At 35.2% G+C, this 27,185-nt stretch overlaps 2 protein-coding genes across 6 annotated transcripts in view; one reads left to right on the forward strand and one right to left on the reverse strand.

The window, feature by feature from the left end:
* Positions 1-21,858, forward strand: part of LOC129802306 (phospholipase B1, membrane-associated-like) — a 62,020-nt gene extending 40,162 nt beyond the window's left edge. For 3 of the 4 annotated variants that reach the window (XM_055848020.1, XM_055848021.1, XM_055848022.1), the window contains exons 2-6: positions 51-508; positions 20,159-20,537; positions 20,606-20,792; positions 20,889-21,017; positions 21,142-21,858. In XM_055848020.1, the coding sequence (XP_055703995.1) occupies positions 20,180-20,537; positions 20,606-20,792; positions 20,889-21,017; positions 21,142-21,778 (1,311 nt within the window). In that variant the 5' untranslated portion in view covers positions 51-508; positions 20,159-20,179 and the 3' untranslated portion in view covers positions 21,779-21,858. The remainder of the gene's footprint in view (positions 1-50; positions 509-20,158; positions 20,538-20,605; positions 20,793-20,888; positions 21,018-21,141) is intronic. The other variant, XM_055848023.1, reaches the window with a different exon arrangement.
* Positions 21,775-27,042, reverse strand: LOC129802316 (uncharacterized). 2 transcript variants are annotated; one of them, XM_055848039.1, is made up of 2 exons: positions 26,830-27,042; positions 21,775-22,768 (listed from the first exon to the last, which is right to left on the reverse strand). In XM_055848039.1, exons 1-2 carry the CDS (start codon positions 26,845-26,847, stop codon positions 21,995-21,997), a joined length of 792 nt encoding a protein of 263 aa, XP_055704014.1. In that variant the 5' UTR covers positions 26,848-27,042; the 3' UTR covers positions 21,775-21,994. The 2 variants fall into 2 exon arrangements, with proteins under 2 accessions (XP_055704014.1, XP_055704015.1); XM_055848040.1 differs by lacking the exon at positions 26,830-27,042 and having other exon boundaries at positions 21,775-22,774.
* Positions 27,043-27,185: the final 143 nt, after the last annotated feature.

The raw sequence follows: 27,185 nt of genomic DNA on the forward strand, positions 1-27,185 counted from the left end.
CTCATAATGTAGCAAAAGTGGTATGAGGTGTTTATTTTGATGTCTTGCAGATATTGCACGGTAAAGACGGAAGTTTCATTTGAGTCTTCCTGGAGATGGGTGTTTGAAGATCAGCTGAAAATGGTCATTGAGATGTCTTTTTGCGAAGCACACGCAGTTTTGTCGCGAGACAGAAATGTGCGCAAATTGTCAAGATGCCAATGGAGAGCTGAGGATCTCATGCTGAGAGGTGGCTTGAGGCCCCAAAGAGGGTGATGGGGACCTGCGTGCCTCTATTTTTGTCCCAACAATCACCATCTTCGGGATAATTAATTCTCCTATGTGATCTCAACAATTAAAGACGATTGTCGGTTGCCCCGACACACTCATTCACTATCTCATGTGAAGAGCCCTGGGATTGTGTCTCTGGCGCATCGCGAACTCTATTTTTGCATCCCAACATGCATCTCTGCAACCTTCATGTCGACAGTGCCCTAAGCTGGTGAATGTGAGACCGGATTCTCTGTTGGTGAGTGTCTTTATTCTCTCTTGAAGAAACAATTGCCAAATTAAGTCACAGACAAATTGGGAGAAATTTACCACAAGGCATCCACACCAAATTGGGATAGTATCTGCGGAGATGGTTGATTGTTTAGCTCGGCTCTGTGCCAGGAGGAAGCACACTATACACTTGCTCATTTTATCAAAATACATATCCCACCATCAGAATCTCACCTGAATTTTAATTGTTTCGTTACGTTTGTATGACAATATCATGCAAATAAAATACCTCACGATTTTGGTGTGTCTCTGACATGCCGACGCGAAAAAGAGGCTTTTATTATTCACTGGCAGAATCACACAAAACGTAACAAAACAATTCTCTTTCTCCTCTGCCATTATGTAATTGCAGTATAGGGGCATTTTTTTTTGTCAACCAAGAAGACAGAAAAAACACGCATATTTTTCGGTTAACATTATTTATGGGTTTTTGGGGCCAACATGGTCAACACAGTGCCATCAACTCGATTTTTATTCACTAATTGCAGCCGTTTTGGAATTCATTATAACCCTTGAATAGGGATGAGCCTAGGAAAGAATGTTTTTGTCAAATAATGTGGCTAAATAAAATTTTTATGATGAGCATCATCCTAAATTTTTCCAAATTACTTAGAAAGTTGTGGTTTTTAATTAAAGTCAACTATTAGCCCTAACACAATTTCCAATTATTTGCAAAGAATTTAACTTAAGCAATGGAAAGTTAATTAAATTTCTCGAGTTCAAAGTCTTGGAGGTATAGTGGTATAGGGGTTATTGTCAGTGATGTACTAATTGATTTTCGTCGAAAAAAAGCTCTGTCGACTTTTGTCGGAAAAAAACGGGCTAGGGTAGAGCGGTTTTCATGACCATGTCACATATACGATTACAGTAGACTCTCTCAAATTCGGGCATATGGAACCGAAATGTCAGCCGAATTAGACAGAAATTCGGGCGACAAACTTTTTGAAATGTAACGAATTTTTTATTCATGTGCATAGAGATATTGAGTTTACATGTTCATCTATAACGTAAATTGCATGAAAATCCCTCAATAATGCAAAATCACATCAAAAATAAGACAAACCATGCCAAATTTGAGCATATTTGATTCATTTGATAATCATAATCAAACTTGAAAAATGACAACAAACTTTTTTCAAATGTAACCGCTGCCCGAATTAAAAAGTAGCCCGATCTTAAAAGAGCCAAATTTGCCGGTGGCAGCCAAAATCCCGAAAGCCAAAATCCCGAAAGCCAAAATCCCGAATGTTCAAAATCCTGATAGAAATGAAATTATATGGAGGAAAATGTTTAGAATAATTTCCCAAGACACAGAAGATTTCCCTTCGCCTTCAGCAAGCGCGGGTACAATCGTGGGAGTAGCTATAACACTTTTAAGAATTCGGAATTTTGGATTTCGGGATTTTGGCCCTTTCGGGATTTTGGCTTTCGGGATTTTGGCGTTCGGAATTTTGGCGTTCGGGATTTTGGCTTTCGGGATTTTGACCGGAACCCGAATTTGCGAGAGTCTACTGTAATATTAAGATTAATAATTTCTGAACTGCGAGAATGCCAAAAAAAAGATAGCAAATGTTTTATCTTGCTTCTCTCTCGTGTTTCGCTCGAAAACTGACCGAATCACAGTTGGCGCCCATGGAAAATTGCTCGAATCGCCTGTAATACGATTCAGAAAGCAATTAATACGAACAGTAATATCTTACTCATTGTATTACTCCACTAGAGTGTACTCTTTCTAACACACGCGATTTTCAATTTGAAATTTTGCATACTATATACCTCTCCTTCCGGCTTTTCTTAATATTAATATTAATCTTATATGTGACACCACGGTCAGACATGAGGTTTATCTTAGCTCCTGAAGATCTCGACAACTTGATAACAAGAAATTTCATTGGTTTTTTAGAGTCTCGTCTAATAGATCATTTACCCGCAAGATCCAGTCTTAAGTCAAAATATTCCAAAGCGTCTTTACTGATAAGAAATTGGAGAAGTTAAACCATATTGGTAAACCTTCAGTCTAAAGTCTGTATAAATTATTGAAAGTCGGACATTTAGGTCACAGCATAAACTTTGTAATGATTTGTGTATTGCAGCAGTCTTTCATACTCTGACTTTCAGTACTATCCGACTTTTATCAAATTACCCTACACTGAGAGAAATCCGAAAAAGTTAAAATAACATTCTGGAAATGTTTATTTTACCTTGCAGTATTGATCCGAAATCGGTGTAAATCTTATGCTTTTTAGGTGTATTAGGGGTTAAAGTTATCCTTTTTCATGTTAATTTTACCCTTAAAAAGGTGTAAAATTAACATTAAGAAATGTTGATATATTTTTCCACCTAAAAAGTGTTAAAGTTATCAGGAAAAAAAGTTAATCGCATCCCCGTTTTTTTCTCAGTGTATATACTGGTCCCTCTTTGACTTCTAGCTTTGAAAAATACAAAATTAATGGCAGTTTTGCGGTATAATATAAGTAGGAAGGTGTGGTAACCGGATCATTTTTCGTTTCTTTTCCCCAATTATTAAGCAAAATGTGAAGTGACTGGCTTGCTATTTTTGGGGATTCTCCGTTGCGGGGTACACCTTTGGTAGGGTGGCTGGTGGTCATGGTCTTGTTCCTTCTTGGGCGAATGCTTTGACTTTGCTCCCATTGTAAACTAACTTTTAAGTCTCATTACCGCGCGCGGGTCTCACTCGGTTCCCTTTCTGAATTTTGGCTTGGCTCCTTTGCTTATGGTTTTTCTTTTGTTTTTGTTTCTTTTAATATTTATTAAAACTTACTTGTATTTTATTTTATTTAAATTTAAATTTAATTGATTAATTTCAATTTTGATCCGTCACAAAGACCCAGACAAAACGTGTTCTTTTCGAACCTCGTCTGGGTCTCTAAACTCCCCTCCACTGTTCTCAATAACGATAATTCTGAAATAAGTTAACGTTCACTAAGTGGATCGCGTGTTTGCTATTTGGCTCAAATGGTCTTTTAATTGGATCATTCAATTTACAAGCATATTAAAACGAGAAAATAATTTTTTATTACATTTTTAAAATTTTTATTGGATTATTTCATTTAATATTTAATGTGAACAACAATCCTTGGTGTAATATCAGTTTTATGAACAAGAATCGGAAGAACAGGTTGGCCAGTAGCAGACACCATGAATACTGTTGTGGCACATTCCTTTGGTCGATAATTTTTAAGAGCTGGCACAACACGTGAACCTTTTCTGATCAATACATTTCCATCTTCTGTGTGTCTGACCATGTGTGAAAATACCATTGAATCATTCCTAAAAACGGGTTTTCAAGGTCAAAGGTTAAAAAAGGCTTTAGAGAGCGCATTTATCAGGCGAATGGGTCATATTTGGGCTCGTTGGAAAGGTATTGGAATTTACGACAAAACTGATCCGGTTCCAATTGGTTTTGATCCGCTACTACATAATGTATAACTAATTTTTTCCTACAAGTACTTTAATTAAAAATGAATAGTCGGTGTAAAATTCGTCAGTATTTAATTTACAAGAGCTCGTGACAAAGCGAAAGAAAATGACAACAAATACCTCATGCCTGACAAAATTTGCCCAGCTCTTTTGAGAATTTCCACAAAATCATCTTTTGGAAAATGGCTCAGAAAGCGCATTTCTTTTCAAAATAGAGAAAAGTGAACTTCGACTAACGGTAGAGCTGTGAATTTCCTATAAGAATATGCTCAATAGAAATTATTCAGATTCTCTTCTCACATTTGCCCGAATCTCCCCTACTATCTGAAATTAACACTTCGTTCATAGGCGAAATCGTCAAAGACAAACCTTTCTACATCGTATATTTTTTAACAGTTTTGGTTAAAATTAAATTTATTTTAATGATTTTAAAATTTATGATTTTTATTGATCCTGTCCGTAATGAATTGATAAATGTTACGGGAAATTGGCTTATTTCCCTTAAATATTTCCATTAATTTCTCAGACTTGGAGTCAAACGGTTTTCTAAATATCGGTTCTTGGTCCTTCTTAAGTAATGCATGCGTTATTCCCTTCTTAAATTAAAGGGTTAAAGTCTAGAGAGAAAGTCTTTTAAGTGTCAGTTCCCTACTTAAATCAACCCAATCCACCTAAAATAAATATTTTATCTGAATCTTGTATAACCATTCTTAAATAGAGTAATAACTCTAAGGAGTGCCACCGATGTACTTATTGTAGTTATTACCTATTAAGAGTAGTTTAAAAGTTTGCCGTTTCTTCTGCAATTTAATATTAATCTTTATTACATTTTGTGCTATAATTTTTATGTGTTTGCTTGGTTTAAATATTTGAAGCCACAATGAACATATTTATTTATTATATCATGTTAACGCACAAGATTTATTTGATTAACCTAAACGATTATAAACGAGTAAACAAGAATAATGAGCGACGAAGTGAAGAAGACTTTACATTATGTTCGCATTCGTTTACTCATGCATTGAAACTATGCAAAATTCTCTTTTTTTTATGCAGAAGGGAGACTTAAAATTTTAAGTAATTTATGCACAGTTTAAGGTCTGAACATAGTTCAGTAAATATCTAGAAGAGTATGCTAGCATTAAAGGGGCAGCTCATTTATGAAGAGCGAGACCTATAGGCAACTTCATTTAATAAAAAGAATGTTGTGCCTGACTTATGTGCAGTAGGGTATTCTGTAACAGTATGACAATGTCATATGACAAATTTTTATGATAAATTCGAGAGTAGGTCAACCATAAAGCCCAGTAATCAAGCCAGTAATCATCGAATGGTCTTTGCAAGAAGCCCTATAAATCTTTTAGTAACTGATATTATTCTGATTTTCGATTAATTTCTCATATTTTGATACATTAAATTTTTAGAATGTGTCATAAATGGCATTGTGATATCGTTACGGAATTCACCTACAGGACACACTTACGACGTAAGCCGAGTGATAGCTTAAGCCTTAAGGTAATTATATTCAAGTTAATGATTTGACTAAATTCAAGATGTTGACTACGCTTAACAAAAAAAAACAATTGGAAAATAGTGAAGTTATAGGGCTATTACGCTGAGGAATGTTTTACGGTTAAATAAAATCATCAAAGTTGACATATTTTGAATGTTTTTGAGCTTCAGTACCACAAAAATAGGCAGAATATTTTGTTGTAATAAAGGATGCCATCGATTAAAATAATAGAATTTTTAAACTAAGAATTTTATTTAAAAAAAAAATACAAGTAAAACTACTTTACGCCGATTAATTTTATTTTATGTTATTTTAAGTTTAAGGTAAATCGGGTAAATCATCTAATTTCCCGAAGGGGAAAGCACGCTATCTTTGGATCGGTGCCGGCCAATTCCGAATGCCAAAATCCCGAACGTCAAAATCCTGAAAAGCCAAAATCCCGAAAATTTTGGCTTACGGGATTTTGATTCTTCGGGATTTTGGCTTTCGGGATTTTGGCTTTCGGGATTTTGGCTTTCGGGATTTTGACCGGGACCCAATCCAATGCCTCAAATTTTCGGAAAAGATCCGTGGGTCAAATCCATTAAGAACATAGAAAAAATATCGAGTTGTCCGAAGCTTGAATCATCCGAAGGGGTCCCGGTCAAAATCCTGAAACCCAAAATCCCGAAACCCAAAATCCCGAAAAACCAAACTCCCGTAAGCCAAAATTTTCGGGATTTTGGTTTTTCAGGATTTTGACGTTCGGGATTTTGGCACATGATTCAAGCTTCGGACATCTCGATATTTTTTCTATGTTCTTAATGGATTTGACCCACGGCTCTTTTCCGAAAGTTTGAGGCATTGGATTAGCTTGGAATATATTCAACGGGTAGATAACTGTGCCGCTCACGGTTCACTCGAGTGCCGATCTGTCGACTTCATCCAAAAATTGTGCCGATCTGCGGATCCCTGGCTAAATTTTGCCGAACTTTTGATTCCTCAGCAAAATAGTGCGGATCTTCCGATTTTTATCTTACGATTCCAGATGAGCATTATTTTGCCGATCGCCACTCACAGTTCACTCTTGAATATACAGCGCCTGCTCTCTAATCCAGATCGGCATAATCCGGACAATTTATCGACGGTCACATTTAAAATAATTTTGTGGTCATGTATGCATGTGTGTTCAGCAATGAAAATGAATATCCTGTGATGTTTTTGTTTAATAAATGAAATATAATAGCAGAATTCTTTAACCCATTCCTTACCATGATATTATACATCATACGCAAATTGAGTGATTTTAGATGATTTATTCCTGGGCAATTTTTATCCGAATTGCTATCGGGAACGAATTTTTAGTAACTTTAGTCCTTCAATTACTTGGAAAAAATAGTCCAACAGAGATGAAATACATTTTGTTATTGTTTTCTTGCTTCGCGTAAGGTCATGCAAAATTGTTGCTCAAAATGGCGGACGGAAAATACGACATCCCGTCGAATTTGTTAAAATTGGTCTCTTTCCTCTTCCCTGATTTGAATTCTAGTTGCCAATTTGTGTTCTTGAATAGTTACTCTTTCTAAATCAATAGAGTTTGTTATGAATTAATGCACAAAATTTAAATTCAGCCCCAGAAAAGCTATGCAAGCGATTGTGAGGAGACCTCGGCCTCGAGGCAGACCTAGGACAAGGTGGCTGAATCAAATTCAGAATCTTGCCTTGGAACGCCTCGGGATCGAACCCGAACATCTTCCTGAAGTGGCGGAGGATCGACAAGCGTGGGCTGCTAATTTGGATGTCATGGGCCCGCGACCCCAATAGGGATAAGCGGTTGAAAATGAATGAATGAATTTAAATTCAGTGACCGTTAAGACGTGTGTGTTACAGGGGCTTCCCGCGCTGCCATAATAGTAAAAAAAAATTCTTTTCAAAAAATTCATCTATTAATCTGTAGGAAACTAATCCCAAAATATGAACATTCTGTCTCAAGTATTTCTGGTTTATTTACTGAATGGGTTAATTATGTCTTTTTAAGCTTCTTTAAAACTTTTAATCTAATTCTACAAAAAAAATGTATTATATTTTCGAGACGTTGAACATATCCAAAAAATCCATCTGGATTACGAAGCCGAAACTCTATTACTATAATGGGTAAAATTAATTAAAAACATATTGAAAAAAAGGTTGTTCGAACCTAGAGTCGGCGGATGGTTGGACATTTGCTCCTATTTATTCATTCCACTTCAGTAAGATATTTGGAGTCAATTCCAAAGCGACTTTATAATGGTACTGTTCCAATGAAAAACGAATAAGGTTTTTTTAGCACTTTGCTGTTCTCAAGTGCTTCTGCATTATCGACTTTACTACGTGTTGGTTCCTGACATGACTGGGTAGTTTTAGTACACAACAATGACTGGGGAAAACAATCGAGACAGGAACCAACACTAAGAAAAGTCGATAAAACAGAAGCACTTGAGAACAGTAAAACGCTGAAAGAAAACATGTTCATTTTTCATTGGAACAGCACCATTAGAAATTGTTCTAAGTAAAATAAAAAAAATGTTAACTCTTTCGTCTCTTTTGGGACTCTGAGTACCCAAAGCAGCATATGAATGTTCTGTGAAAAATAATGTTCTTTAATTATTCAGAACTAATAAAAATTATATTCTTATCCAAATGTAAGATATTGTTTGTAGGACCACAATTAATTCCTGAACTTAGATATTTTTGATTAAAAATGGTGAAATTGGCTTGCAGCATATGCTGCGGTCTGGAAAGAGTTATGGCCTCTACACACTAGATAAATTTATGTCCATATTGAAGAGTTTTGCCTACACAAGCGTAGGGAATTGGCTTCAATATGGACATAAATATCTCTAGTGTGTAGAGGCCATTAAGGACAAAGTCATTGCATTTTTTGTTTCATTTGTTAGTCTATTAGCCGTGTTTTCTAATTCTCCACCCCTTTCAAAACATTTTATGGGCAAAAAATACTTTATCAAAATCAGAGGTTTTTGACTTGTTTATAAATAAAAGTGAATGAAAGTTCATTGGCAACAAACTCTTATGCAAGGCTGAAACAATCTCTTCAAAGATTCAATTAATTTCAGTTTTGGTAAGTACTTAAAAACATTTTTTTTTTGGGAAAGCTCATAAAATGCAAATAAAGTGTATGGAATGATTTCAAATTAATTGAATTTGTATTAATTTATGGGAAATTTTAATGTATATTTTTTTGCTCTCAGTTTAATCTGTTGTCAATCAAAGCTTTTAATGATCCAGTCATTAATGAAACTTTTATTTGGACACTTGGAAAAAAAATTGCTAATTTCCTTGATGATATTTTTAAAGAGACTTCTTCCTCTTACTTGGAACATTTTATGCTATCCAATTTGTTGTGACACTTTACCAGAACAAGTTGAACGAGTGTATGACATCGATTATTAGATTTTATATCGGGTAACTTACGCAATTTCATTATAATTAAATTACACCGACATGGGTGAGTGTCTGGTGGTGGTTTTTCTTTTTTTTTTTTGGCGAAGAAGAGACCATCACTTGGATACTAATGAGCCCCCACATAAGCACTCCTCATTGCAACCAACATGACTTCCAGTAAAATTACAAATAAATTAATTGGTCAGTCCATTTAATAACAGTGAAGAGAGACGTTAATAAACCCGATTATTTGATTTTTCCACTCTTGCACCTCTTACCTGGGCTTTCCCTTTGAAAGACACACCAAGTGCAAATGAGCATTTTATTGGATTGTAAGGTGATACAACAAAAGGGTTCAAGTATAATTACCTGGCAAATTAATTTTCTTGGAATCTTTCAAAGTGGGAGAAACAAGATGCATAGAGGTCTTTTTTCAATACTTCAACATTAAACTTGGTGTTTGAGAAAATTACTAATGAAAATATTATGCAATTCTTAAATTCTTGCTCACCTCAGACAGTCCCACTGCACATTAAAGTCTAATTTTCCCGCAAGTCTTTTCAGTTGTATTGATGTCATTAAACTGCGTTGTGCAGAGTTTTCCATCGAGAGAACTCTTGAGCTATTTTCTTGAGTAGACTCTCAAGAACCATCATTGACAGAGGTATACAACATGAAAATCAATCAGAAACTGTGCTCAGTGTTAGTGCTTTTAAATAGAAGAAATAAATAAATAAACGTGATTGAATAAACGTGACGCTACAATCGCCAATTAATTGTATTTAGATGTTTGACAGTGCATTTAAATAATTTGATTTAAAATAGAGAACGATACTATCCCATTCCTGAGTTTTCCGCAATTTTTTTTTGTTCGACCGCATCCGCCCTGGAATGAATTTATTTTATCGTGTGCGGTGAATTAACGATGAGGACTGTGTCACAATTCAATTGTAATGGATACCCAATGGGGATTTTCTGCAATATTTAACACCAAATTAGTACACATCGAACACCGCTAAATCAATTCAATATTTGTTGTTTTATCCATTTATTTCTTTGTGCACTCAAAGGGCTAATAAGTTCTCTGTTTATTGAACATATGGGGAAGTGATGCACCTTTGAAATTTGTACTTTTTAGCTGCACAAACAGATTGAGAAGCTAAATTGCATTGTAATATGACTCAGTTCCACTTAAGCATAGGAGAAAAATCCCAATTTCAAAGGTGCCCCACTTTCGAAACTGCCCCACTTCCCCCTAGGCAAAAAATAGACGAGTGAATTAGTTTTTAAATTATTACATTAAATTTTTAAAATAAATAAATTCATTCTCAATTCCCTGTAAAGTTGAAGAAAATTACTGGAATATGGATGTGAAAATCGCCTGATAGGAGAAAGTGGGGTACCTTTGAATTGGGGCAGCTTTGAAGTTGTTTTTCCTCCTATTTTTAAATAGAATTTTTTAGCCTTGTCATAATGTAATTTAGCTTCATAATTGGTTTGAAAAAAAAAGCCCAATTTCATAGCTGCCCCAATTCAAAGATGTCCCACCTTCCCTTAAGTAGCACAATAAAATCATCCTTTATTTAACATCTATGAATTTTTTTTATAAATAATAAGTATAGAGTAAGTATATAGTAATTATGATATTCGCTTGCTCCTAGCCCGAGCACTGCTACTCCCATTTTTTAATTATGGAGCAGAGCTCTTCTTTCTGTCGGATGCTGACACGATTCGTCGGCTTTCAGTTGCTTTCAACAATTGTGTGAGATACATTTGCGGGTTGCGCCCTCGTGATCACATTTCTTCTTATAGAAATGTTTTTGTAGGATGTTATCTCCCATCGCTACTTCAAATGCGTGCTCTCATCTTTCTTAACCGGTTGATTGCATCGGGATGCCTTGGGTACCTGGCCTCTCTCTTGACTCCTGGCGGGTCGGCTAGAGTCGGTGGACTGATTGTCCCTAAGTCACACCATGAGTCCTTCAGACGAACTCTATTTGTCAAAGGGGTTTTTATGTATAATTCTCTCGCTCCTCAGAAGCGTAGATCGCCTGACACTATTAGGGAGCACTTCCAGAATGGACCTAGCTAATTTCTCTTTTCATGTTTTAAATTCTTAATTTCTTTTATAGCTGTATTTTGTTTCATTTTCTTTTTTTTTTAACTATTTTTTTTATGCCACAAATTTGTAAGAGGGAACTACCCTAAGTTTTGTGAGTCAATAAATTGAATTGAATTGAATTGAATACCTAATATATTTTTTTATTGACTAGACTGAAAGTTAGCACTTAAAGTGAAACTTTACGAAAAGTAATATGAGACAAGTTATTTAGGGTAAGTGTACCGAATTTCGGCCAGCTTCCAATTTCGACCAGTTCTATTATTACACGTTTTGACACTCATAGATCACGAATACCATTTGCGCTAAAGGTCGATTTCCGTGGACATCCCGTCCGTCTCATCCGGAGTACAAACGCTTCTGGAGAGAGAAAAGGTTAAAAGTTTTGATAGGTTGCTAGAAGTTGGTGGTGTCAGATCCACCCTTACCGCCTTCCGATATTTTGGAACACCCCTAAATTTTGTTTTCTCAATAATTCAGCCAGTATGGCATCGATTGGGCTCAACGGTCGAACGTAATTATAGTCTATCGCGTTTCGAAACGTACTCTTATCATCAAAATCACTTCGGCAAAAGTTCTTCACTATCTGAGAATTCACTTAATTGTTCTTGACCTTGACTCCTATCATCTAATTGTTCTCATTCAGGATTAGCTTCTTCAACATTGTCTTGACTTATTTATATAAATCATGATTAACCTATAAAGAAGGAAACCACTTATATAATAACTAATACTTACATTTCAAATCATTTAAATCATTTTACCTAGTTTAACCTAGGTTTGATGACCTAGTAATTTTCTTTTTAAAGGACGACTGTATTATTGTGAATAAATAGTAATAATAATAATTATTATTATTTGGAGTAGGGGAGACTGGGGCAAAATTTGTAAAAACGAAAATTTCAATATTCACTATTTTCTAAAATAAATTCTAAAATAAAAGAGACTGAGGCTTGAATTTTTTATTCTAGATAGTCTTCATGAACCTTCTTAAACTTACAAAGTTTCAAGGGATTCGAGGAAGGATTATGTAAAAAAAAAATAATGAAATTTTGAGCCCTATTTTTGGAATATTTGCCTTACAGAAAATATCAATACTGATTAGCTCAATTTAAGCACATTTCTCGTTAAGATAGAGAAAAATTATCTTCGACAAAGTTGTAGAGAACTAAATTTCTTATAAAAATATGTCTATTTGATATTTTTACCGTTTGTGAAAGTAAAACGTCACAAATTATTCGAAGACTGACAAAATTTGCCCCAGCAATTTTGAAAATCTCCACAAAATCGACTTTTAGAAAATGATTCGAAAATCACATTTCTAAGTCTTCTGCAATGCTGTAAAGCAGTAAATTTTCTATAAGAATATGTTCATTGTAAAGCGTTTAAGTTTTCTCAGAGCTCGTGAAAGAATTAAATATGCGTTTTGACAAGTTTTGCCCCAGTCTCCCCTATTTAGAAAACTAAACGATACTTTTTCTTTAACCCTTTAAGGACGATTGGATCACCGGTGTTCCATAAAGAAAATAATTTTTCCTGACTACCTAAAACTATTTTTTTCTTATGTTTGTACGTAATTGCAAAGTAGAAGATTGAAGGAATCTAGGATATTTTTTGCAAGTCTCCATCTATTTGTAATAAGGTAATTTTTTTAATCTAAAAAATGACGAATTTTTAAATTCTCATATTGAAAATTGATTTTAATTATTTATTATACTTTCAATTTTTTTTAAGCAAAACTTTTTTGGAACAAGAAACTACAATACACAAACACAATATTTTTCGCTAGAGTGAAAATTATCAGTCATTGGCATCGCCAGAAAAATTACCTAAATTTTTGGGCTATTTTTGTCCCTATCGTTCATAGAGACAAAAAATACATCAAATCAGACTCTTTTGGTTCTTTTCAGGTTAGATATAATACCTTTTACAAGTTTCGTTTATCGGTTTTATTATTATTACTGATTTTCGGTCAGCGAAAACTGTCTCGTCGTTAAAGGGTTAAATTTTAGTGTGTTGTAGCTGAAGTTGCGACCTTTTTAGCGGTGGGTCGCACTCCTCCCTTAATATTACCTTACCTGAGCTATAATCGAAAATGTCTTGACTGGACTAAATTTTCGGTGTTTATAAAGCGATTTCAATGAAATTTTAGTATTTAGCGCAGACCGGGGCAGATTAGCCACATATAGTATTAGACAGTGGGATGTTATAGCCTGCCTTAGAAGAAATATTGAAGAAACTACTACTTATTCGATGAAAACGCATCCCTTCATTGAAATATTTATCAGCCTGTTACAAACATTTTTCTTACAAATTATATGCAATGAAAAATTTTATTTGCTGCCTAATTCTGCCCCGGTCTCCCTTATTGTATCTGAGATCGAGATCTTTCTAACGATGGGTCCCATTTGTTTCTACAGTCTACACCAATCCACACTACCTTGAGCCTTACTTATTCAATTTCATTAAATAGATTTAAATAAAACGCTTTGAACGTTTGAACATGATCGTGAACATGAATAAAGGTAAATGAAAACCCTTTGAATTTTATCATAAAAAAACTTTTAAAACTGCGAAAATTTTTGTCATACAACCACAGCAAAATGCAGATAAGAACACTGAGATTAAGTAATGAGAATTGCAAGAGGAAGGACTTAAAGTAATTAATTGGTAAAGTATAGAGAGGGGAAGGACTCAACTTTTCCAATAAAAAAGTTCATTATTGTTGAATATACTGACTCATACTCTTGTCGTTTTGCTTCAAATTACTTTCCATGAGAACTTTAAACTTATTTCAAATATCTTTCTAACTTTACTTGCTTAATTGTTGGTTCATTGTTGAACTGTTCTTTAACTTCTGCAGTCCTATGGTCATAAGGACTTCTGCAATGTAAATGGAGTTAGTTTCCTTGGAGACGTTCTTACACTCGAAGAACTCTATCTTCAGGCTTTTCACAGGAATTTTAAAGCGAAAGTGATCATAAATAAATCTTTCATCAATTAAATATTCCACCTTTATTGGCTCGTCAACTTAAATCTTTTATTTAAATTTGTCTTAATTAAGAATGTGTAATTTAAAAAATATTGTAATTTTTGCACAAAGACAAACTTTCCCAATCCAGTCACATTGTATTGGTTTCTTTGCAGACAATCCCGTGAATTAATTTTTGAGATATGCTTCTTTGAGGCGCCCAAAAATTCCATTATCATTTTGGATTGGACATTCTCCTGGTGTGGCTTTTATGTGTCTGACATTATGTAATGGGATCATTACATTAATAAATGAGTGAGAAACAACCTCATTTGAGGGGCTTTTGTCTCAGCTAACCATCTTCTCAAATGATTGCCTCACACATTTTGATGGAATAGTGTTGGATTGATGAATTGGTCAATTGACTATTTTCTCACAAATACGATTGCGGAAAGAAAATTAATTATCGCATTTTTTTTCAACACTCTTTGAGTCACCCAAAAAAATCATTTTAAATTGTCTGATGATATTTTATTAATATTGTACGTTGCGGTAACTTTCCCAAAAAATACATCTCATGTGCAAAACTCTCACTTCCTCATCCATATAGCTTCAATTTCAATTTTTTTTTTTCGTACACCACCTCCGGTGGTTTTGTTGTCAATTCCGATTCAGATGGAATTTCTTGTACCTGTTCTTTCACATAATTTCTCCTTTCCTGCCTTAAAACTGCCATCTCATTGGTAATTTCTCTTAATGCATTTTCAGTTTGGGTAATTTTATTGTGCATGCATTTTTAAATGGAAATTATGTGGGTTTGTTATGGAACGACGTATCAATAATTCGATGGTTCCAGACCATACTATCCTAAGGTACATTAAAAAAAAATTACTTCGATTGATACATTTACTATGAGTGAGATGGTACTCTATGGAATGGAGCAGTTAAATTTAAATTCTCTTTGAGAAACATTCTGCTTTTTTTGTGGAGCGTTTGATACTGATTTAAAATACTTTATTAAGATTGCGACTCCTTGTCTACTTATACAGGGTGAGACAATTGAACTGCAACTTAATTTAGATCGCTAGGGGAGACTGGGGCAAAAAGTCACAAATCGAAAATTTTAAAATTCAATATCTTCCAAGATAAATAAGATAGCGGCTTAAATTTTTTCCATAGATAGCCTCCATAGGTCTTCTTCAATGTTGTAATTTTGTTAGAATTTGAACAAGGAATTTAGAAAATAAAAAATATCGAAATTTTTAGCCCTATTTTTGAAATATTTTCCGTGCAGAAGATATAAATTATTAGCTACTTATATTAAATTTGATGCACTAGTGAATATTTCCCAAATTATCTGGATATTCTTTGAATACAAATCCGCTATCTATTTTAGAATTTTACAAAGATCCTTTTCTCCAGAAATCCTTTTATTAAAAACGACCACTTGGGGTAAAAAGTAACAAAAGCTATTGTGGAGAATTACCTGTGGTAAACAATAATTTCTCTGTGATAGGATTCTGTGATATCTAATACCCTCTTCTTCCTGCCCAGTTTACCTATAAATATATTGTGGTGTTATAAATCTGTCAGGGACTGTGTGTTTCTTGGGCTTCCTTCTACCGTTTGTGATATTCACGTACCTGGAAATATATATTCCTTTATTAAATATCTTCAACAGTGATCCGGAACGTAGGCGGCTGGATTTTCCAGAAGACGTTTCCTCGATGACCGCCAAATGCCCTTTTCCAAATCCACTGAGGCAGTGAAACACACTTTTCACCTTCACCAATTATTTTATTTACAAATATTCTCCTCTTAGATTTCACTGAACACGTTTAACTCTACGTCACGTAAATTTTTCTGTAGTTTGAACTAATATTTAATTTATAATTCACAAAATAAACTTATACACTTTTCTCCTCACGTCTCTTTGCAAAAATCAAGTCTCTTACGTAACTCCCATACTCGTTCCCATTATTCCCCTACTTTCTTTCCAGCTGATCTCATTCACCACTTTTTCCTCTTTCTCTCTCCCTCCATGCATGTTCAAAATCCAACCGTCTTTTGTCTCTTAAAAATAAGAGATCTCCAATCAATGGAAATTCTATACAGCTATGGAGCAAAAAGTAACAAAAACCGAAACAATTTCTGATATCCCACGATGAAAAGAAACGTCAATGCTATGTGTCGTAGCTTGTTGTTTGCATTGGTCAAACGATTTGCAGTCTTTTGTGTGCTTTTTGTAAAATAATTTGAAATGCGCTTTTCTCAGATAGAGAAAACGATGTTTTACAAAGGTGTAGAAGAATAAATTTCCTATGAAAATATGTAATCTAGGTATTTTACTTAAATTTACGGAATCCCGTAATAAAGCGAATGAAAATGTGATAGTATCTTATGCCTGATACTATATATCCCAGCATTTTTGAGAATGATCACAAAATTACCTTTTAAAAAACGGCTCGATAAATATATTTCCTTGCAAAATAGAAAAAAAATGACTTTCACAGATTTGTAGAGCGGTAAACTTCCTATAAAACTGTTCTAATTAGAAATTTTGGAGGTGCTCGGGTAGCTTGTAAAAAAATAAAATATCCGTTTTGTGACTGTTTGCCCCTGTTAATTGGCGAATTTTCCGGTCATACATAAGACTACCTCAAACACAAATCCGAAAATCATTGAAAAAACTTGGATCAATTTTGAGAAAAACTGATAAAACATGATTTTGGTGGGGATAGAGTTGGTAACTAGAGATATTTCTTTTTATTGGGGGTCATCGAAGATTGGAATTCAATATCTCTTACCGTTTAAGCTCCAGAACGGTGTCAAGTTAAAAAAAAACGATTTGTCTCTTTCAGTTCTAGCAGTAAAAATACAGCACTTTCAAAAGTTGCAGTTCAATTGACTCTCTCTGTACAAGAATATTTTATAAATCAAATAATACTTAATTTAAAGCTGATCAAAAAGTATTTCTAAAAATTACACAGTAATAAAAAAACTTGAATAAAAAAAAACGTTTATTAATGATTTAAAAAGTTTTAAATGAGCCATTATTATTAATGCATAGCATATACACATAATAGATTGTGTTTCCTCCATCTGAGAAAAAACGGGGGTGCGATTAACTTTTTTTCCTCATAACTTTAACACTTTTTAGGTGTAAAAATATATCAACATTTTTTAATGTTAATTTTACACCGTTTTAAGGGTAAAATTAACATGAAAAAGGGCAACTTTAACCCCCAATACACCTAAAAAGGGTAATATTTACACCGATTTCGAATTAATATGCAGGGTAAAGTTAACATTTCCGGAATGTTATTTTAACTTTTTCGGATTTCTCTCACTGTCTGAGCAACACAAATGTCTTTGAAATATTTGAACGTTTTAATCTAGATTTAAATAAATCTATTTTTTTGTATGAAATTCTCTAAAAAATCAAATTTAATTTTTTTTCCAAAATATTTTGTTTAAGTCCTAGTTTGACTCATGAACTAACAGGGAATATTTAGTTTACTAGAGTAATTTTGTCCATCGAAAAGATAGTTTTTTAAAAGAAAAGGTCTTCGCAAGTTCCAGTGCCTGAATTCTTAAAATTTTTAAACGAAATTTCTAGAAAATATAGTTAAAATAATGAATTTTTATTATATGACTAAGAGATTGAATTAAATATTTTTTTTATTATGTTAAAAAATATCAGGAAAATACGCCGTTTTTGGTCTGTTTATCCATACGTAATCCCTTAATAAACACAGTGCTATTTTTTTATTTTTAAGTTTTAATAAAAGAATTCTTATTTGGAGTAGATTTTGAATTAGGCTATACTATCTAACACATCCTATAGGGGAAAGTACTCCCCCTTCGAACGTTCATGCCTTCGAATAATGTGAATTTTCTTTTAGTTTTCCTAAAAGACTTACACATTTCTATTAAATATTAGTTGGCTTATCATCAATTGTTGACAATTCCGTGATAATTTAGTGAATATCTCTTATGAAAAACAAAAGAAATTCACATTATTCGAAGACATGAACGCTCGAAGGGAGAGTACTTTCCCCTACTAAGTCTTTTCGTACATTGTGTAGTGTTATACGGTCTTTAGACCTAAGGCTTATACGAGTTTTACACTGGAGGTTTAGTTTAGTTCCCGAAGACCTTTGAATTGAAAACCTGAATTACAACAAATTGCAGTGGTTTTTAGAAACGGAAATAGATCATTTGTCCTTCATATTCAAGCCTAAGTGAAATACTTTCCAAAAATATTTCCGGAAATTAGAGAAATTAGCGAATATAAGACATATGACTAAACATTAGGTATGAAGCTCGTATTATACGGGCTTCAGACCTATGGCTTAGCCATCTGGCTTAACTCCTCTAATTCTTTATCAAGCACGATTTTTTAAGAAATTGTTGTTTAGAATTGGGTATTAACCCTTTAACGACGAGACACTTTTTACGGACTGAAAATCAACAATAAAAATTAAACTGAGAAACATAATCAATGATAAGTCTTACATCTAACCTTGGAAAGTCCAACAGAGTCTGATTCGGTGTGCTTCTATTGAACTATTCTCAATATTCTATTGTGCTTCTATGAACGATAGGGACAAAAATAGCCCAAAAATTTAAGTAATTTTTCTGACAATACCAATGAATAAAAATTTTCGCTTTAATGAAAAATATTACGTATGAGTATTGTAGTTTTTATTCCCAAAAGGGTTTTGCTTAAAAAAAATGGAAGTATAAAAAATAAATAAAATCAATTATGAATTTGGTAATTTAAAAATTCGTCATTTTTGAGCTTAAATATTTACTACATAGCAAATAGCTAGAGACTTGCAAAAAATATTCTAGATTCCATCAACATTCTACTTTACAATTATGTACAGAAATAAGAGAAAAATAACTTTAGGTAGTCAGGAAAAATTATTTTATTTATGGGACACCGGTGTTCCAATCGTCCTTAAAGGGTTAAGGGAAAATTATCCATTAGATTTTGAAAAATCATTGAAATTTCTTTATTATTTAGATTTTTGAAACCTTCGGGAACTAGGCTAAACTTATAGTCTGAAGCCGGTCTTAGCCTTATGGCTTAACTCTTAAAATTTCTTGTGAGGCAAGGTTTTTGAGGAAATAGACGTTTATGCCCTAGACACACTTACGGCTTAAGCCGAGAGACGATGTTACGGCGCAATCTTAATTTTTTAGCGCAATTGCAAAGATTGGCGCGTGAATCGATGAGAATGGACTGTAAGCCAGTGGCGCTCATTTCATGCAAGTGGAGCACTGGCTAATGCGGGTTTTTTACTCCTCCCAAAGATCCCGCTAATCCTGATGCGCAATCGAGTTCCCAAAAATTACCATTTTTTCCTTCTATTCAGTCTCAAATAATCCATTGGCACAAGAGCATTCGAGTGAATTCCAAAATCAATTTATGTGAGAAAATTATTGTAAATTATTTATTAAGTTAAAGAAAATAAGTGGAAAGGATTGTAAAAATCAGTGAATTTATTTGGTGAACATTAAAAATTATTGGTGGTGGAACAAAGTGTTTTTTCATCAAGGTTTTTCGCCAACACGTGGGACCACGTGGAGTCTTTTAGAAGACACACATTTTCTGGACATCAGACGGAAAATCTGCCCATCGCGGGAAAATTTCGTCCATTCGACCGGATGGTTCGGTGGACAGGCAGATATTAATTTTCCGTATTTTTCTACCGTTTTTCAGGTAATTCAGTGGACTCCTTTCTGAGACTTTTGGGGCAATTTTTTTATCGTTCAATTATTTCATCTTCTTTAAGGTAATTGGGAAACTAAAGCACAGTCCGTGCAATCCATTCTAAAGTGGAATACTTATACTTTTTCTACTACATTTTCCCAAGGTTTGTGTAACTGCACAGACGACTTAAGTGGAAAATGATGGAAATGCAGTTTAACCATTATTTCTAATATAATTATGCTAAGCTGTCTCTAGGCTAATCCTCAGGTCTGTCAAGGCCTTTAGGATTGGATATTAAGGGAAAATTATTTAGATTTTTGTGACCTTCCCAAATTGGGTTAAGCTTCCAGTCTTGAGCCGGTATTACTCTGAATAATTTTCTCTGAAGAAAAACTCTGATAAATTAGAATTTTTAACCAGGAATTTTTTCAGGGTCCAGTGATTTTGGTCAGTATGATGAATGCTGTTTGTGTCCTTATCATTTTGGTCGGTTCAATTAATGGGCAATTGCTGGCTCCAAATAGTCATCAGAATGTTATAAGTCGTACGAGTGGGAATTTGCTGAGGAATATCACAGGAACGCAGATATACAAAGATACCATTGTGACCAGTCCATTGGACGCTTCACTGCCCATTAGAATGTTCTATCGAGGTTTCCGGGAGGTATACAGTCGCCTCCTTGGGGAAACTGGTCAGAGGGATTCCGGAGATTCTTTCCAGCGTCATGTTGCCCCGTCGAAAGCTTTCCCATGTCCTCTGGATGGTTTCCGGAGTCCCAGCCCGCCAGAGAGTGTTCATCAGCTGCGTCCAGGTGGGATGGGGATACCTTTTGAGAGACTCTGTAAATTCCCGAAGTGACGCAATTCCATTTCCTGACAGGTGATATTGATATAATAGCAGCAGTTGGGGATTCTCTAACAACAGCCACTGCTGCCAATTCGAGAGCATTGTGGGAGGTGATGGTGGAGAATAGGGGAGTGTCGTGGTCAATTGGGGGTCAAGGGACATGGCGCACACATCTGACACTCCCTAACATCATCAAGGAGTTCAATTCCCATCTCTTTGGGTGAGTTTTCCAATTGATTGACGATGAGGTTTTTGTGGGTAGTCCATCCCACAAGTGACTTAATTGATTTAACCCACGAAATCAATCTCATCCCAGGTATTCTCTCAGTGATTCGTACAATGTACACCGGAAGGCTCAGTTCAATGTGGCTGAAAATATTGCCACAACGAGCGATATGCCGTACAATGCAAAAAAACTGGTCAGACGCATGAGGCTGGACTCCAGGTATATAACAAAATTGGAAAAGAATTTATGTCCAAAACCACTTTCACTTTCACACAATACTATCTTATTAATTTCATCGGAAACAATTTAATTTCTGCAATTGAAATGAAATGGTTTCTTTCAGAGTCAACATGACGCATCACTGGAAGATCCTTACTTACATGATTGGCGGAAATGACTTCTGCTCAGATGTATGCTATCAGACAAATGCCACGCAATGGATTAATGAGATGCAGGAGAAATATCTGATAGAATCTCTGAGGTATTTGAGGGACAATCTCCCACGGACTCTTGTAAATCTGGTCCCATCCCCTTTGATCAGTCTGTCTTTCTCAATGGATCGCGTTCAAACTCCTTTTTCTTGCTCCCTGACCCGTCCAATTGAGTGCTCTTGCCTGTTTGGACCCTCTTATTCACGAGACAGGAAGCTCTTTAGATCCCTGGAGAGGAAGTTTGTCAAAATCATGGAGAGAGTGAGCTTCCTGGCAGAACTTCACACCAAGGACTTTACTGTGGTCTATCAACCATTCTTCAAGGATGCTTCTGTGTTCTACCGAGGATCCAAACAATCCGATATGAACCTAATGTCCATTGATTGTGTCCATTTGAGTCAAAAAGGTCATGCTGTAAGTGCAAATGGACTGTGGAACAATATGATGGAACCCGTAGGGCAGAAATCATCAGGATTTACCCCTCTGTTCCAGGACTTCAAATGCCCAACCACTCAGAAACCTTTTATATTTACAAACGCCAATAGTTGATGTTGAACTTATCATTAAGATTTGTTTTTTATTGCATATTTACAAAAAAAAATACATTGGATTATGTACAATCAAGTCTTGAGGGAAAATTCTTCGTCTTTTTCTCGCCACAGGGAGGGAAAGTCGGAAAAGTCAGAAGGCGAAAGAGAGATAGAGGGTGAAGAGTTTGAGGAAAAGTTTAGAGTTAGAGATCTTGGTTTTGATTTTGACTAAGGCTTAGTGATGTGGCACTCCGTAAGCTGATGATGGTGGGGCTACGTAGGAAGCTGGGGCTCCGTAGGTCGATGAGGGGGCAGAGTAGCCACCGTGACCAGAGGCATAGCCGTGACCGGAATCGTGAGACAGGGATTCTTGGTGGTATTGGGCTACCTGGACACCCTGGCGCACATGACCGAGATCGATGTCAACAACACGAGAGCGGTAGTGGGGGGCACCGTAGACTGGGGATGGTGGTCCGTATGAGCTTGATGGGACACCATAGGAGGAAGATGGGGTGAAGAGAGCTCCTCCATGGCCACCACCGTGATGAGCTTCAGCGAGGTTTTCCTGATCCAGGAGGATCTGCTTGACTTTGTGCAGGAGCTGAGGATCCACATACTGACCCTCATTGCTCTGGTAACCATGGCTCACAGCCCTGTAGCCACCTCCAAATCCGGATGAAAGACCTCCTCCATGGCTGTATCCACCGTGTCCAAATCCTCCGCTGCTGTGTCCGAATCCTCCGCTGCTATGGCCAAATCCTCCGCTGCTATGGCCAAATCCTCCACTGCTGTAACCCAAACCTCCGCTGCTGTGTCCAAATCCTCCGCTACTGTGTCCAAATCCTCCGCTACTGTGTCCGAATCCTCCGCTACTGTGTCCAAATCCACCACCGAAGGACAGGGCTGAGGGTGCTCCGTAGCTAGAAGATGGGACTCCGTAGGACGTAGATGGACGACGGAAGGATGGGGGCTCAGCCAGAACGGCAGCAGCCAACGCCAACACACCAATCTGCATCAAGAGAAATTTCTCATATAACTCTCAGCATAACTTCCGCCGAAAATTTATTGTTGGATGCTCAATGGTTGATGTGCGAAAGTTGTCGTATTTTTTTTCTTCATCTCGTGCGCGCGCGCTTCCTAAAACGCCAATTACCATAATGACTTTGTGAACTGGTTTGAGCGTGGCTTGAGCATCTCACGTTTGGCCACTTGAATGTGTTTTATTGATCAGGCACAGCAAGATATACCCAGCCATTTCATCGGATGACCTCGAATTGGGATGATCGAGAAATTCGAGAGTGAGACTTTCGCAGAGTCTTCACTTTCATCCAAAAAGGTCAGAGAATGATCAGGCAATGGCTCAAGAGGTGGAAGAACGAGAAGAGATTGCAAAGCGTAAGTAATGTAGTTCTTCCGCGCTATTCAAAACACTGCGAGAAATATTTTTGGAAGTTGCAAGTGGGAAGTGGGGTACCTTTGAATGTGGGGCACCTCTGAAATTGGGTTTTTTCTCCTAATTTTAAATAGAATTGATCCATATCATAATGTAATTTAATTTCTCAATCCGTTTGTGCAGATAAATTGTATCTTGATAAGGTTTAATAAGGTCGACTTCCCCCTATTATCTCCATTTTCTTATTGAACTTGATTGAAAATTAGTTTAAATGACTAGAGTTTGCTATGGAAAATACACTCTAAAAAGTTTACTATTGATCAGAATGTTACATAGGGGAATATGAGGCAGTTTTGCTCCTTTACGAATTTACAAAAAGAATTTTAAAGATAGTCAATGAATACCTAAAATCAACGATTTTAAAATAGCCTGTACTTAAAAGAACCAAAAAAAAATATATCTTTAAAACAATTAACATTGATTTTTTAAAAGAATTTTAAAAATAAGATGACTTAAGTGAAACTGTCCCACTTTTTCCTACTATATTTTGTTTTGTTTAATGATTCTTTTGGATATTTTTGATCTATTTCTTATTCATCAGCTGACTTGCCTAATTTTCTACTGTCTATTTTTTCAAATGAAAATTGTTTTTTTTTTTAATTTTTCCGTAAACCGTGTAATCAATTAAAAATATATTAAGTAGCTTTTCAATTTTTTTTTTGAAGAAGGGAAACAGTCTAAAGGGAGTGTGAAGTAGTTCCGCGCAGTTTTAAATTCAGAAAAAATATTTATATTATAGAAATCGGTGAATATTTTAATAATTTTATGAGATCATTTAGGAAAAATCTAATGAAAAATAGTTTAGAGGAAATTGATGTACCTTTTAAAGAGGCTCTTAGGAGCTAACTGGGACACCTTTAAAATGGGACACTTTTCAAATAGGATTTTTTTTTCTATTTTTAAATAGAACTGATCCTTATTATAATGTAATATAGCTTCACAATTGCTTCGTTCAGCTAAATTATATCACGGAAAGGTATAGTTCCATTCCAGGAGAAAAAATCTCTATTTCAAAAGTGCCCCAATTCAAAGGTGCCCCACTTATTTCTACTTACATATTTAACCCTTTAAGGATGAATGGGGAACCGGTGTCCCAAAAATAAAATTAATTTTTTGGACTATTTAGAGCACAAATTAATTTTCTACTTTCATAAAATTGTTTTTGTTTTTGGAACACTGGTGTCCCACTTATTCTTAACTCTTCAAGGACGAATGGGACACCGGTGTTACAAAACTAGAAATTACTTGTTTGGATTGTTTTGGACAAAATAACGTTCTTTAGTCAGAAAAATGTTTTTGTTTTTGGGAGACCGGTGTTCCACTCGTTCTTAACCCTTTAAGGATAAGTGGGACACCGGTGTCCCAAAAAAATTATTATATAAAGTCTTTTTATCCTCCAAATTGACAAAAAAAGTTTTTTTTGGGACACTGGTGTACCATTCGCCCAGAAAGGGTTATAGAATTAATAGAAGTGGACGATACCAAGGGGTAACTCATTTCGGGGAACTCGAGCCAATCTGATCAGGGAACCCACGGGGAACCCGGGAACTCATGTTTTTTTTTCAGGGAATCCGGGGGTATTTTCTTATGGAACCCAGAAAACTCATAAATTTCAGGGAACTCGCGGGGAGCCCAGGGAACCCATACATTTTTTTCAGGAAACCGAGAACTTGAGCCACTCTATTTTGCTTATGAATAACCCCTTGGACCTTACCATGATATAATAAAGCTCCATTAGTCAATTAAGAAGCTGAAAAATATTATGATAAGGCTCTGTTCCATTTGAAAATAGGACAAAAAGTCGTATTTTGAAGTTGTCCCAATTCAAAGGTGTCTCAATTCAAGGTACCCCACTTGCCCCTACAGCTCAGCTGAGTAATTTTTAAGTAGATTCATTTCTTGATTTAGATTAAATAAAGGACAGTTGATGTCTAATGATTTTTACTGAATTTTTTGACTAAGGTAGAACAATAAAAAAATCGTAATAAATTCGTTGAACGAACTGCCCCAGTCTCCCCTTTAAATACTTCTAGAATTCAAAGCTTTGTCAATTAAGCATTATTTACAAGTAAACTAATATTTATTGCAATAAAATATTTTATTCCTTCGCTTTGCAAGATTAAGGCCTCTACACATTGGGAGCAGTTTTTGTCAAAAATTGCTTTTTGAAAACGTCAAAATTCTGTTAATTTTTGACGAAAATTTCTGTCAATGTGTAGAAGCCTAGAAGCAGTTTTCGTCAAAAAATTGCTTTTTGACAGAATTTTGACGTTTCTATTTACAGAACTGCAGGCAATTTCTTTCAAAAAATTTCTTCCTTTCTTTTTTGAAAGAAATTGTTTGCAGTTCTGTAGGTAGAAATGTAAAAATTCTGTTACAAATGCAATTTTTGACGAAAATTTCTGCCAATGTTTAGAGCCTAGGAGCAGTTTTCGTCATAAATTGCTTTTTTGACACAATTTTGACGTTTCTACCTACAGAATTGCAGGCAATTTCTTAAAAAAAAAACAATTTTTGACGAAAAGTGCTTCTAATGTGTAGAGGTCTTAAGATTGAAAACTTTGAAAGCTTTTAAGCTCTAGCCAATCAGATAACGCGATGAGACTAAAACATTTTATCGCACTAAAAATATTTAAATAAATGTAGATAGTTCTTAAAAAATTACTGTCAAGGAATAAAAAAATTAAAATATTATGATTAGGGTCAAAGGAACACCTCTTCGACAGGGAACCCTTATTGACAGTTTTGTCAAAATGTTGAAATTTATTTATTGTATCTGATAAAATTTAAGAAATCTGATGTTTTTTCATTAGTCTACGTTTTTAAGGATAAGTGTTCAAATTTTGTATTCCAAATGGTACAGAGTAGGGTATCAATATGGTCCTGGTCCTGACACAAATTCTTAAAGTATCAATAGGTGTTCCTTTCACCCTAGTTCGAAATTATCAAAACGCTATTTATGATTTAATTTGAATGAGTTCTTTTAATGGGTATAGATTAACAGCTTTCAAAGCATTCAAAGCTTAATACGGTAAATGAACACGATGGGGCCTAAATATTTTATGTAATTATTTAATTAGACTTGCCTAGTGCTTTAAAAAAATACAACAATAGGCTATTTTTAGAAAAGAAATTTCACAGATTTACTCAAAGTATCAAAATGAAAATTAAGTGAAACATTAGTAACGCCACGTTTTTCCGTAACACCCTCAGCAAAACGGACATATGGCATGGGTATCCGTGAAATTTGAGGTGCGATGCCGGGAGATAGTTATGCCAGCATAGATGAAATGGAAATTACACTGCGCGTTAACATATTCCAGGTTCATAAATCAATTATTTGTTGAAATAGTTGTCGGAATTTTGAGGTTGTTGCACGAGTTGAAACGTTGAAACTGATTTATTTGACCCAGTGCAGCCGATATGAATTATGATTATTTGCATTTTGAGTAGCGCGTGAAAATTCATTTTCTTCCTGGGACAAATAAACACCCTCTCATGTTTTTGGTCAAATATTGTAATCCAAATGCAAATGAAGTAATCCACATTAAACACGCACACATAGCCCATCTAAAATACTATTTATGGCGGGCTTATTCCCAAAAAAAAAAACTTACCACACAGAATTTATTCATAATTTTTTTTTGATATCTCTATTTTTTTAAATTTGTTCACAGAATTTACAGGAGCTCTTAAATCCTTAAGAGATCTCTTTTTTCACTGAACTCGCGACAAGATTTCACGGAGATTCTTCACTGTCCGGAGCAAGTTCTCCTGGTCACTGAAAATGGTCTTATGGTACCATCTCCAGCTCTCATCATCTTTTTATACCACAATCACATTTGTCTTGCCCACCAGACGCACTTTCGGCATCGCTGAATTGCCCACACCGTCGTCCACATGGATGGGCACGATCTCGATGGATATTTTGGGTGCCAAACGAGAGATTTTTCGGTGGGGTCACAAGTGAAGG

This window comes from Phlebotomus papatasi, chromosome 2 (assembly GCF_024763615.1).
Source record: "Phlebotomus papatasi isolate M1 chromosome 2, Ppap_2.1, whole genome shotgun sequence".
In the NCBI taxonomy this organism is placed as follows: Eukaryota; Metazoa; Arthropoda; class Insecta; order Diptera; family Psychodidae; genus Phlebotomus; species Phlebotomus papatasi.